Source organism: Trichosurus vulpecula, chromosome 1, assembly GCF_011100635.1.
Source record: "Trichosurus vulpecula isolate mTriVul1 chromosome 1, mTriVul1.pri, whole genome shotgun sequence".
In the NCBI taxonomy this organism is placed as follows: Eukaryota; Metazoa; Chordata; class Mammalia; order Diprotodontia; family Phalangeridae; genus Trichosurus; species Trichosurus vulpecula.
This window is the reverse complement of record NC_050573.1, coordinates 166936554-166951297: the sequence shown is the minus strand read 5'-3', so window position 1 is coordinate 166951297 and position 14744 is coordinate 166936554. Positions and strand designations below refer to the sequence as shown.

The 14744-nt window shown below is 37.0% G+C and overlaps 1 protein-coding gene across 2 annotated transcripts in view; it reads right to left on the bottom strand.

The window, feature by feature from the left end:
* Positions 1 to 2401: 2401 nt before the first annotated feature.
* The window catches only part of EXOC2 (exocyst complex component 2), a 228324-nt gene continuing 215981 nt past the window's right edge, over positions 2402 to 14744 (bottom strand). For both annotated transcript variants that reach the window (XM_036755919.1, XM_036755909.1), the window contains 4 exons: positions 14495 to 14617; positions 13157 to 13218; positions 5506 to 5565; positions 2402 to 4128 (listed from right to left, as the gene is read on the bottom strand). In XM_036755919.1, the coding sequence (XP_036611814.1) occupies positions 4035 to 4128; positions 5506 to 5565; positions 13157 to 13218; positions 14495 to 14617 (339 nt within the window). In that variant the 3' untranslated portion in view covers positions 2402 to 4034. The remainder of the gene's footprint in view (positions 4129 to 5505; positions 5566 to 13156; positions 13219 to 14494; positions 14618 to 14744) is intronic.

The window sequence follows — 14744 nt, the reverse complement described above, 5'->3', positions numbered from 1 at the left end:
ACATTTAATGAGCACCCACTATGTGCCAGGCACTGTAGATACAAATACAAATAAAAGATAGTCCTTGCCCTCAAGGAGCTTACAATACAGTAGAGGGAAACAACACACAAAAAGAAGCTGCAAAGGGAAGGGTATGTACGTCAGGGAAGTACCAGACTTAGGGGCATGGTGGAAAGAGGGAAGTCCCAATGTAGTACAGCCAGGTGAGAAATGAGATGTTTTGAGCTGAGTTCCTTTCTTAAATGGAGATTTGGAGTTCACTGATCCATCCTCATACATTCTGGTCATAATCTTTCTGCTGATATCCTTTATAATGCTTCTCTGATGAAATCTTGCTTGACAATCTTGCCAGTGTGTGGAGGATGGGTCAAAGGGAGACAGAAGAGAAGAGATCACTTAGGTTATTCCAATTGTGCTGTTGATAGGTAATGAAAGCCTGAACTCTATGAGGATTAAGCTGAAGGAAGGGTGCTGATTTGTACCGGTAGAGGGAGTCACTCATTTAGGAGTTCTCTATACCAATGACACCACAAGTCCAGTCCCAACTGGGATGTTTCCTATCCTCACTTTTTTTTTTTCTGCATGTCTACATATCCATTTACTCATATCTGTCACCTGTGAGTTAATAGAAACTTCTGGAAGGCAGGAAATGTGACATTATTTTCTATAATGATCAGCACCATGTTATTTATGTTTGTTTGCTTTTTAATAATGCTGGCATATTCTTTTTGCCATATAAATCATTCAAAAACATTGAGTTAAACACAGTCAAAAGTTCTAGTGAGGTATGGATCATGGTTAAAACCCTACTAGTATAAGAAAACGTCCATTTTTAGCTCTGGCTAGAGAGGCTTCAGACAACTCCAATCTGGCTTGCCTCTAAGAATTAAGATTTCTTTACATTCTATTTGATTATGCGGTGCATGTTGCAAGTAGGTAGGATAGGAAATCAAACATATATATGTATGTGTGTGTGTACATAAACACATACAGAATAGCATAAATACCGTGTATAATTTACCTACATACCAGCAAAGCATTTTGACAGTTTCATGATGTTGTTATGGACAAGATAGAGAAACATGGGCTGGATCTGAAGCTAACTGAATGATCAGATCCAAAGGATAGTTATTACGAAGTTGATGTCAAATTGAAGGGAGATCTCTAGTAGGGTGTTACAAAGATCTGTGGCTTTTAGCATTTTTATCAGTGACATGGAAGAGGGAATAGAAAGTTTATCAAATGCGCAAATGGCATGAAACTTGAAGGGACAACACACAGGATAACTGTCTAGCTGAGAATTGATCAGAGTCTGAATTATGGTAGTGGTGGTGTGAGTGAAGAGAGAGACTGATGAGACAGATATTGTAGAGACAGACTCATCAGGGCTTAGCAACTGATTAGATGTGGGGGATGAAGGAGAAGGAAGAGTCAGAGATATCTGTGGTTTTGAACCTAGAAGACTGGGAAGATGGTGTTATGAACAGGAATGAGGGAAGTAGGGAGGAGAAATGGGTTGAGGGGAGAAGATAATAAATTCAGCTTTGGATATATCGATATCTGAAAGGGCAGTTAGACAGAGGTTAGAAGTTAGAGACATCTAATAGGATATATAGATTAGGGAGTTGTCTGCATGTTTGTGACAACTGAATCCATGGGAACAGAAGAGATCACCTAGGGAGAGAGTGAGTAGAGAAAAGTGGATACAGCACATAGCTTTATGGACACCTAAACAGAGGGATAGGAGAAGTATGATAATCCAGTGAAAGAGAACAAGAAGATGTGGTGAGACTTGCTCCTGGTCACACGAGCAAGTAACAGAATTAGAACTTAAACCCAGGTCTTCTGATTCCAAGTTCTGTCCAAGTCCAGCGCTCTTTGTTATCCTATGGCCTCTAGACTGTTGCCCCTTCAGGGTTTCCTGTGTGTTAGTTTGTTAGCCTCAGGAGGGAAGAGAATATGTACTGCTAAGTTACTCAATACAGCATCTCAGTGAGTAGAATGCCTGACGATTGATAATATGTAGGCAGATTCCATTCTTCATTACATGATTGTAGTAGTAGGGCCTTCCATTCCTCAAGACACCATTTCTCAAGTTGCTCTGGTCAAAAAACTTCATCAGTTCATGACTAGGTTACCAGTGATGAGCCTCTTGGAACTTCCCTTACGTTTCAAGATGTACTGAAGCTTTTTGGGGGGGGTTAGTAAGGTTCACTAGAGCTCTTGCTCCAACAGCATAACCTTTAAGAACCCAGATTTACTTCTATGCCACGATGAGGCACTGAAGTAGGCTTTTAGCAAGGTATATATAAGAACACAGAGTTAAATTCATCAAAAGTTATTTGATTTACTTCACACATGCAGAAAGAAATTTAGGAGGAAAAAATTAAATGCAACCTTATATTGAAGACAGTTTCTTTATAGGTTCAATGAACTGTACCAGTCTATTACAATAACAGAAACATCTAGGATTGCATTTTTGTAATTTAATTCATAGCCAACGTAGGTACATACAAAGAAAAATGAAAATGTTCCCTATAATTGCTTAATATACCTTATAAGCCACATTTCTAAATCAAACTTTTACTTACAGTTATAACAGCTGTTTTCCTACAAATACCAAATGAACAAATACAATGGCATTTACTTGTGTCATATAATTAATGATGTATATATGGACAAGTGGGCTTTAAGTCTACTTGTACTAGTTAAGACATAGATAATGTTTAGCACTTTAAAAAAATGTCTGCAGCTTCTATTGGGATTTTTGAAAATCTTGATAAATTGACTACAAATAGAAGATTACCGAAATATTCTGAAGTGAATTTTCAGATGAAGTTAGGTAGGCTAAAGGCCAGAGCTTACTCAGAATTAGTTTGTCACTTCTCTGGGTCACTGTGACCTTTTTCCTGTAATCTCTTAAGTCAGCACTGAATGTGGGACAACTGGTACAAATGATCATCCACAACTCTTACCATTCTGAAACTGATGAGTTTACTTTGAATCCACAGAAACCCAGAGTGCCAAGCCAGCACTCATCTGGCCGCTAAGGTTGAGATAGTGCAAGGGATCAACAGTGTGGCAAAAAATGAAATGAACTGCTGCGGGGAAAAAGGAACAGAGCACATGAGTAAAAGGCAGCCAGTAGCAGTAGTTTTTGCCCTCTGTCATGTGTCTTCCGTATTCTTTAGGAAAAGGGCAATTTTCAGCAACAATGAAGACAGTAAAAGTTACCAAGGAAGTCCCTACAGGTAATAAGCTGCCAAGTACTTAGCCACTGAGATTCAATTAGCTATTAATTAATCTTCAGGGACTAAGTACATACACACATAATTCAATTTTAGAGTAAAGTCAGAAAGAGAAAGTAACACTGATGAGATGTTAGCCTTTAGTACTATGAAAAAGAAAAACCAGACAACAAAATGTTAATTATATTCATGGGTATTTTGGACTACAGACAATGATATGAAATATATTCAAAATGTGACAATTTTTATGCAGCCTACAATCTCTGCTAACACATACTTGAATTATGTTGTAGGGCCATCTGTATGAAATAAAGCTTACAAGTGCAGCTGGGTAGCTTAGGATGACTGAATCTTTTTAAGTGTCTAAACGTAACCTGCCCAATTTCTTTTCCTCTTATGAAAGTTCTGGATACTTAAAGTTTTGTAAAGGAGACACTGAGAAATATAGAGCAAATATACAGTTCATTTCATTTAAAGAGTACACTCACTAAAAAGAGAATTCATCCAACATTCTCTATCCAACACATGGCTAGGAAAAGTCTATTTTGAAAAGGTATTTTTAACATTTTGATGGGACTCAAACCAACAGAGATGACTAAGCAAACACTACTTAGGCATTTCAAACAATTTCTTTTGTTTCAAAGGCTAACACATGCCAGGTCCTCACTAAGCTGCCAATCAGGAAAACACCCAGCCATCCAAAAGCTTGAACACTGAGTAGCTTAACGCATTTAAAGACAAGGGTTTGGTCCTTTGGCCTTCACTTGGCTCTTCTTTGATGTGTGTCTAGGTTTTCAGCATAGGGGAGGGAGAAGCTTGGAAACAGGTGAGCTGCAAGTGCATCCTGCTTTTAAACTTGTTCAGGAGCTCTTCCAGTAATCTAGAAGGGAGGAGAGAGGCTTCAGAATCGGACAGAAGGGAGGCTGCTTAATAGCACAAGAAAACATTTCAATGAAACCAATTGCACCGCTTTGGTTTGTGTTATTTTTCTGGAAAGGTAAATGAAAAGTTTATTACAGACCACTTAGTAATGCTGATGAAAACAATTCAACAGGGGCACATCTATTGCCCCCAGATTGTTCCCTTCTACATAGAACCAGTGCTTTAACATTTTGTTCACTCTGCTTTCTGAAGACACACATGGTGGAGCAAAATGAATTAGAATAGAAAAATTATGTGCCAGGATAGTAAGGTTTTAGTCCTACTTCTATCAATAACTGTACAACTTTAGGCAAACCCTTTATGGTTTGATAAGGAAGCAAACATTTATGTTTCTGTGGCTTCAGCTGTGGAAGTAACCTGAGAGTCACCAGCTCTAGGTTCTCTCCTGGGTCAGGAGAGTTCAAGTTCACCTTGAGAGAATTAATATTATCTTAACAAAATTTGTGAAGTTTTGTAGTGATTAAAACATCATCATATAAAGAGCAAAAGCCTGCTCTTCTTCAATACCTTATTTTCCACTTATACTTTTCTTAAGTATATATTTTTGGAGGATAAATGTGACAGCATTCTGCTTCTGAAAAGAAGCAGTTATTTTAGAGGGCACAAAATGTGCTATGATTTGCCACCTGTCTTTAATACTGACACTTACCTACATTTGGCTATGCTGTTGACATTTGGATGAATTAAAAATAACCAATGCTCTTTTCAATGTAAAGAATAATTTAAATTAATGATCTGCCCATAGAGTGACAAAACTCAAAGAGTTTTATATTTCATAGCGATGCCCTATATTTGCATTTATCTAGATGCTATCTTCTTAAAAATAGAACCAGATACTACAGTCTTATGGTATAAACTTATAGATTTCCCAGTGCTGTCACTTAAAATAAGAAAATAGCTAATTTTAAAATCCTCCCCCCAAGCATAATAGAAAACTTCTATTGTATTCTGTAATCTGATACACGCCTCATAGAAATTTAAGATGAAACACAATTCTGAAAAATCTCATAATCAATAAGTATTTATTAAGTGCCTACTATTTGACAGACACTGTGCTGGCAACTGCTCTAGAGATTTTTCATTTATATTTAATGACAACTGACAATCTGATATATCATACAGCAATTACTTATAGTAAGTAATATTACTCTCAACAGACAGAATGGGTCAGTAACATTTGGCAATTACATAATGTTCCACCATAATTCAAACCACTAATGTAGGATTTGTCTGCAATAACAACTAGTATAATGCTCAAAAGTCTTGGCTCCTGAGGATAGCTTTATTAAAAACAAGACCAAAATAGAAAACTCACTTTTTATCTGCTCCACTTGAGAGTTGAGGCAGGGCTTCCAAGGCTTGTTTAAAACTAGATCTGAAGTATAAGAATTAACAATATTTAATCCAAAGCATTTTTACGTTGCTTTGAACAGACTAGAATAATGCATGTACATTTTCAGGAACATCTTGATAATAAAGAATTGCAAAGCTGTTAACATACAAATGGGAATATTACCAAAGTAAAACTGAGGCCAGATTACCCAGAATGAAAACTAAGAACTGCTGAGGCCTTGGAGAAGCAAGCTCAGAAAACCTGAATCAGGAAATGAAATCCAACTAGAAAAGATATGTTAAAGGAGAATTAAAGAATATATAACAGGAAAAAGAGAATAAAGGAAAAAGCTTTATTAGAGAGGAGGGAAAACTCAGGATAAATGAAAGCAATAAGACAGAGATATTTAGTGTCTATTAAAACCAAGAGCTTTACAAAAAGCAATTTACAATGAACAGAGAAATTGGGAGGTGGGAAACTAAAATCGCAATTAGGGGAAAACCTCAAGAATGACAACTCAAATAGGCTAGATAAACATCATTCAAATTTACAGGGCCTGATTTGCATTTTAGAATCTGAAAAGCTTATGTACTGGGCCACAAGCTGCCAATTCATTTATAATTTGTGGAGGACCAGGGATACACGGGAACACGAGGCAAAAAACCAAAGTAATAATCACGCTTGAAAAAAGTCCTTTATCAAAGTCCTTACTCCAGAGCCTCATCGCTATCTAGTGGTAACCTTGGGTTATCAAAAACTATTGAGCTAGCAGAGCCATGGATGGTGGATTAGAAGCATCAACCCAACTGAATTCTCCCAACATTTCCCACCAAACAACTTTAAGAGAATGCTTCAAATAAAATTTTGGAGCAGCAGAGCCAACAAAAGGTCAGAATGAGACATTTTTCCAGCCTAAGACAGGTCTGTGACACCAGGGTGGGAACTATCTTGGCGTGAATGCAGCCAGCACCAGTGGTGGGCCTTCGAGGTGGCTGTGACAGAGGCAATAGCAGTAGCAGCTTCAGGAGGTCTCAGCCAAGAGACACTTGAAATGGAAAGGCATACACAGAGTTAAAATAGGGGCTGGAATAGAATCTACTATGCTTTAGCTTAAGTAAAAAAAGAAGGGTAGCTATCATGATCTCAGACAAAACAATAGCAAAAATAAACTTAATTAAAAGATCAGGGAAGCTACATTTTGCTAAAAGGTACAATAGACAATAACATAAAAAAATTTAACAATAAGTTTTTCCGATAAAGGTTGCATTTCTCAAATATATACAGAGCTGAGTCAAATGTATAAAAATAAGAACCAATTGATAAATGGTCAAAGGATATCAACGGGCAGTTTTCAGAAGAAGAAATCAAAACTATTTATAGTCACATGAAAAAACTCTCTAAATTACTACTGATGAGAGAAATGCAAATGAAAAGAACTCTGAGGTACCACCTCATACCTGTCAGATTGACTAATATGACAGAAGAGAAAAATGACAAACGTTGGAGGGGATGTGGAAAAATTGGGACACTAATGCACTGTTAGTAGAGTTGTAAACTGATGCAACCACTCTGGAGAACAATTTGGAACTATGCAAACCCATTGACCTAGCAATACCCCTACTAGGTCTGTACACCAGAGATCAAAGGAGAATGATCTATGTACAAAAATATATATAGCACCTCTTTTGGGTAGCAAAGAACTGGAAATTGAGAGGATGCTCATCAATTGGGAAATTGATAAATAAGTTACAGCATATGATTGTGATGGATTGTTAATGTACCATAAGAAATGACGGAGATGGTTTCAGAAAAACATGGGAAAATCTGTATGAACTGATACAAAGCAAAGTGAGTGGGACCAAGAGATCACTGTACACAGTAACAGCAATACTATAATGATGACCAACTGTGAAATGTTTAGCTTCTCTGATCAACACAATGATCCAAGACAATTCCAAAAGACTCATGATGAAAAAATGCTATCTACCTACAGAGAGAGAGCTGATGAACTCTGAGTGCCAAATGAAGTATAATTTTGTCACTTTCTTTATTTTTCTTGTTTTTTGGCATATGGCTAATATGGAAATATATTTTTCATGATTTTGCATATATAATTGTATGTTGCTGGCCTTCTCAGTGGGTGGGGGGTGGTGGGAGAGAGGGAGAAAAATGTGAAGACCAAAATTTTGAACCCCTCCCCCAGAACCTCTACACAAATAAATAATAAATTATCAACAACAACAAAACAAAACAAAACACCAAAATCTACTGAGCCAACTAAGCTACAGCAGGACCCACTGAACTTCAGCTATAGCAACTTCTAAAAACTCTAGTTTGGAGTAGAGGGGTTCCAAGCTGGGGTGGTTGTAGGAGAATCCAGCAGCAAAATCACAGATCCTTGAACTACTGAAGAAATACTGGAGAACATGAAAAACAATGAGCCAAAAAATGAGACCTTTAAATTTAACTTCTATTAATTTGTCTCAGCTTCAGTTTCCTCATCTCTGAAATGGGAACAATAAGACATGTAGCAGTGACCTCCAAGGTTATTATGAGGATGAAGTTAGATAATGAATGTAAAACACTTTGTAAAACATGTTTTATATATTACATATATGTGTGTGTATGTGTCTATATCTATAGATATAGAGTTATCATCTTTGGTCAGCATCTTCATCTTTTTCAATGGAATTCAGATAGAGACAGTCCTGAGACACGTCTCTATACTGCTATGTTCAATGTTCTACAGACTTCTGCACAAGTGACTAAGGTAAACGCTTAATGTAGTTGAAGCATCAATCCTCTATAGGCTCACTAAAAACATCCTCATTATGACTCTACAAACAGAAAAGATAAAAAGGATGACATATGGCATTTCATCCTGTTCCTACATAATTTTGCTCTCATATATTTGGTCTCTATGTTTTGAAATCATTGTTATAATTATTGTTACAAGTAGCAAAATACTAGGAAAAAGGAAAGTGTTTTGAGCATAAAATTGCTTTGTAGTATGGCTTCTTACAGAACAAGTTAGAACTCATCCCCTTTTGAAAGAATAAAAAAGCAGCAGCGCTTACTAAGTGCCAGGCACTTAGTGAATGAGGGGAAGGGATGAATGAAGTTTATCTTCACCTACCTCAGAATAGCTTATTCAGGAGCCTTATCAATAATGCCAGGGAAATGTATTTTATACTACTGTTTCTTAGACTGAGGATGGGGATAAGGAAACCAAATCTTTTTAGGAGTCACTGAGGCTGAAGCTGAAGTCTCACTTGGTAGCAGTGGTGCCATCCTCGTCAGCACAGCTGCCTATCCCAAGGAAGATCACCACTGCTCTCTTTTCTCCAGTCTATGGTGCACACTCTTGTCCCCTTGTTCTCCTCATCACCAAGATTCTTTTTGTTTCCTACACTCCTCTTCCTATTGGTCTTTCTTTAAATGAAACAAAGAAAAATTGGTGACACTCTTCAGTGACATGGAATTTCTGTCCACCAAAGTTTTTGCTTAAAGAGTGAGGCAGGACACAGAACCATAAGCTCATAGAGCAAACAATAATGAATCTAGCTGGAGATGGAAGGGAACTCAGAGGCCATCTAGTCCAACCTACTCACTTTATAGATGAAGAAACTGAGCTTGGGCACACTTGTCTAGGGTCACATGACTCCAGGGAAAATGAAATTTAAAATGTTGAAGCTTTATCTTTTATGTGGGCTCATGAGTGGATTGTGGGTCAGTGAGGAGTTCTCCACCTAGGCTACATAACAAGTAGTCTGCAGGGCTATAACATGCCTAGGGTTTCCAACTTCCATCAGCAACTTAAATGGTGAGAGCCACCCCCGGAGTTCATCACATCAGGCAGAGGTGATGAGAAGGGAGGAATTGAGGTGGGGAAATGACCAGTTCCTTCAAATATAGAATTAGAGCTCAAGGTGGCTGGTGAAATGGAGAAGTGGTCAGGAAGACAAATGCAAAACACCCCCAGGGAGTAAAAGCAAATAACACAAATGCAGAGCAGGGTTGCCTGCTTAGGTGACAACACAGAAGAAAAGAACCTGGGGGCCTGCTGGAGAACAAGCTGAGGAAGGTTTGTTGAAGGAGGCTGGGATGGAAGAGAGGGCACAGGACAAACGGGCAAGACTCTGTCTGTCCTTTCACAAGGCAGAATCAGGAGCAGATTTTGGCTCAGTATAAGGAAGAGCTTCCTAATCAATAGAGCTATCTAAGAATAGCTAACCTTCCTTAAATTTACACAGGGCTTTAACTGACATATTGTTACACTCCATGAGATAGGTGGTACAATAATTAGAATTCCAATTTTAGAGATGAAGAAACTTGTCCCATCTCCCAAAGCTGGTAAATGCAGGGCTGGGATGTGTCTAGTGCTCCCCAGGATGCTCAGTTGAGGAAGGACACATCTTATCACCGCAGGTATTCAAGAAGAGTTGAGTAATCATTCATCCACAGACCACAGAGAAGAGTCACCTCTTGGGTAGTGGGTTAGATGATTACTAAGACCTCTTCCAACTCCAAGATGATGATTCCAGGCTGGCCACTAATAAACAATAAGTATCCCTTCATGCTTAATACCAGACAGACTGTAACACTGGTCAATTCTGGGCTTCAGATGGAAGCTATAAAGACATCCTAGAAAAGTCCAGGATACATTTTAATAAAGGTGTCTGGGATAAAATAGTTCTTGTAGTAACAACAGGGGTTGGCTTCTTTCTCTTTCTCTCTCCCAATTTCTCCCTCTTTCCCTCCTCCCTCAAAGCTAGGATGAAAAGAAATGGTCTCAAATTTTTATCAAGGGTCCACGTTAGAAGTAAAGTAGAAGAAATTCCTCAGAGTTTTTGAACATTGGGAGAGATTATTTAGTGAGTCAGAAGAACCATGATGTGGAAAAAGCATTATCTAGGGAGTCAAATATATCTAGGTTCTAGTCCAGGCTCTGATATTAAGTAGTTGCTATCTTGGGCAAATCACTTAATTGACTTTTCTAGGCCTCAGTTTCCTCTCCTGTAAAAAAAAAAGCTTTCATTAGATTATCTCTAAGGTTCCCTCCTACTTCATACTTTTATGAATTTCCCTTTTTTGAAAACTTAAAAAAGGACCGATCTGCACATATTTGGAGACACTTTAAGTGTAGGTCTGCATAAAGGCAAATGTCTTTGTGTCTATTTTGGATCAAACATGAATCAGATCATAAATCATAAGATCACAGAATTAGAGTTGGAAGGGACCTTAGAGATTGAACAAAATCTTTTCATTTTACTGACTGAGGAAACTGAGAAGTTTAATGAAATGTTCAGGTTAGATTTATCAGAGATCAGATTTGAGCTCAGGCTTTTCTGCGCTCTAAGTCTAGCATCTTACCCATTATACCACACTGTCTCAACATTTTATAGATAAAGAATCTAAGACAGACAGAGAGAAGTTAAGAAATTTGCCCAGGGCTACGTGGAGTGAGCATCTGAGGCAGGATCTGTACTCAGGTCTTCCTGACTCCAGGTCCATTATTTGATCTTATAATATCTATCTATGATCACTGAAAATTCTTACTGTTGAAAAAGGATCAACTAAGACAGTTAAAACTATAAAAGCTATTAATGAAGCCTATGTACTGTGAAGTAAATGAAATAATTTTGGGGAAATTATAATCAAACAATAATAAAACAATCCATAAAGGCCATAATCCTCTTGAGAATGATACTCAAGGCACCTAATAGTTACAGGCACAATATAGGCAAACAACTGTGAAACCGATAGGCAAATGTGTGTAGTCACATCAACTATCCATACATACATCAAATAAATATTGGGTTTCTTTAGGCAGCATGGTGTAAGGGAGAGAGGTCCAAACTTGAAATTCAGAAACCTGAGTTCAAATCCTTGGCATATCAGCTACATGAAAATGATTAAATCACTGGGCTTCAAGCTGGTATCTGTAAAATGAGCATGATGCTATTTGTATTATTAATCAAATAGGATGGCTGTGAAAATATAAAAATCATTTTGCAACTGTAAAGTCCTATTATAGGTTTTGGTTGTAATATTATTGCTTTCTCTGTCATGTTGTCCTTTTTATTTCTATCCCCAGGGCTTAGTACAGTGCCTGACACATATTAAGTGCTTAACAAATGTTTGTTATAAATTAATCAATTTACTCATTTGTGGAGAAATAGTAAGGGTCAGAAATTTAGTTCAGGCAAGTAGGTAAAACACAACATTGTAGAAAATTAATTTGGAAGATTAAAACATGTTTTCACATGTACAACATAATATAAATATATAACAGTTATCATGGCCTTATAATATTTCTTTATATAGTGGTTTTAAATGAATGAGCATATTACCTTTGAAAAACCTAAGAAGTTAAAAAAAATTATATTAAGGGTACTTGCGGGAAAACTAATTAACAAATAAAAAATTATATAGAGCATAATTCTCTAAAGAGTGAGAAGAATCGATTCTTAAGAAATCTGTAACCAGGTGTGGCAGTGCAGGCCTTTAATCCTTGCTCCTGGGAGGCTAAGGCTGGAGGATTACGAGTTCAGGAGTTCTGAACAGTAGCAGGGCTAAAATCAATCTGGTGCTTGTACTAAATCTGGCACCCAAATGGTGCACCTTTGGGAGCAGGGATGGAGGTACCTAAAGTGTGCTGAACCAGTCCATTAGCAGTGGGATTCGGTCCCTGAGTGGCCTCTGTACTTAGCCTGGACAAGATAGGGAGACCTAGTCTCAAAATTAGAACAGCAGAAGCAGCAATATATTATTGACCTCTTAGGTTTGTCAGGCACATTAACAATCAAAAAGGAATATTTCTGCTTTAGGTGCTCTCTTTTTAAAAATATATGCAGGGTTGTGCTAAAACCAGCTCATTATGGCTCACAAGAGCTGATTGTTAAATTTTCAGTGTGAATGTTTATACTTCAGAAGTTCTTAAGGGCTAAAAATCAGGGCTTGATTTATTGTTTTGTTGATTGTCTAGATTTAAGAAAGTGATGGAGAAAACAATAATTCAGACGAAACTTTAAAAAAAGGTAGTATTTCACATGCAACAATGAAAAACAGGAAAATTTTAATCTATACAGAGAGGAAAATTTTCTGACTGCTTAGCCCTAGGGTTTAGTTTATTTACAGACAAATTCATAGTAGAAAAGGCTGAGTTCTACTTTAATAGGCTAAATATGAACATAATTTTCCACTACAAAGATTTTACAGACAAACCACAAGGCTCCTCCTTTCAGATGACAGTATCTGCAGCCCATGAAAAGCCCTCTGGGGTCTCTTATGAAGAGAGTTTTAGATTCATTTTCTATTTTCTATTTTTCATGAAAGCTCTATAAAACAGGGAAAGCTCTGCTGCTTCAGTGGTGATCTTAGTGATGAGGTAGAGGATATTAAAAAAAAAAACTTTTTTCCCCCAATTTTTTGCATCAGAGAAAAATCTTTAACAACTCCAGACCTGGAACTGAACAAAAAACTGGCTAAGAAGACATACCATTGCATTAGGAAGGTTTGCTCTGGATGCTCAGCTATCATTAGTGAGGATTTCAATTGGGGCAAAACAAATTTTATTGCTAATACAACATTTCATTTTATTGATTTGGAACAAGAAAATAGGGGATCTTACTTGCTTTCAGGTGTTAGATAAACGGCCACAGTATCTCTCAGAGCACAGATTTCAAGCCTTGCCTAAGGACAAGATATAGATAGAAATAACATAAATGTGCTTCAAACATAAAAGACATGATGAAAAAGTGCTCTTAATCTTACAAACTAAAAGAATCAAACATCCTTTCACATAACAGGTTCAATAGTGGATTTAAAGCTCCCTGTATTCTTTAATTTGTCACTCACCTAAATGGCATAGGAATGACTGCAGATTTACAAAGCACTGATTCTTCTTAGATACCCACCAGTAAGGTAACCTATAAAGGATGAGATCTTTTGCAGAAAACCAAAGAAATCTGCTTTGGTAACTTTTTCTTTGGTTGCAAAGAAGAACCATTTAGGTGTTCTCTTGTTACCAGTTAGAAGGCTGGATGAACAAACCTTAAAGATGCCTTTTATCTCTCTGATGCTTTCAAAATATAACTGTGGAGTGATTTTTTCAACTGTATGTATTCATTGTCTGCTAGTATTTAAAAAAAAAAAGCACAACTGAGCGGTGAGAGGCAGGAAATTCTGAACCATGGCTACTGATTTCTCCCCTCCTCTACAGAGAAGGAAGTGGTTTGACTTTACTTCCTCACACCTATGACCTGTCAGGCATATGGACTTTAATCTCTAAAGATAACTCAAAGTTTAAAATTTTAAATGAGCACATGGCAGTGCAATAGCTTAGTTAGTCAATCATAAGCCAGTCTGCAATGAAGCAGGTGCCCTCACTGGTTTCAAAGTCTCTGCAGGAATGTATTATGTGTGCAAAGTGCTGGAACAAAGTATTTCAAAGAAACAGTCCCTGCCCTCAAGGAGCTTATTATATATACAGAGAACAACTTCTGAGACATGGACAGCTCTTTAAGCTTGAATTAAGAAGAAAATAATAAAATTCTTAGAATTTCTTGTTAACTAAAAATTAGGCTGCTAATGTTGTATGACACATTTTTAATGAAATTTTTTCTTTCTGGAAAGCAATTGTTTAGTTTCAGTTTTTAGTGCTTTAGAATTCTGAATAAAGTCAGGCAATTTGAACAAATATATGAGCTAATTGTCATTTCTATTATTTAGGCTATAGTGTATGCACAAAAAGGATATAAAGAAAAAAAGACTTTTAAAAAATAAACAGAGAATAAAGTAAAACTTTCAGCTAGATATTTGTAACTGATCACAAAGCAGATTCATTTGTATACTCTAAAAATTTTTAATAATTTCAATTTGAATTCTAACTACACACTTTAATCAACTTATAAAATATGTCATCTGCACATCTGAATGTGGACGGATATGGACTAGAACTGTTAGGTACCTGCAAAGCTCCATTTTTGCTGAAAGATGAAACACACTGCATCAGTCGACTTAGCTCTTCAGAAACAGCTTCCACTATCTTAGACAACACACGAGGCACCAATTCCTTAGAAATGGTGAACACCTTGTAGAATGTTTCAAACAAGAACACAATATTTAACATACTAATTATTTGGTGTTTCACAAAAGAAAACCATACAAAAAATTAATGAAACGCTTGCACCTCAAGGGTCTACTGGGTACTTGTTTTA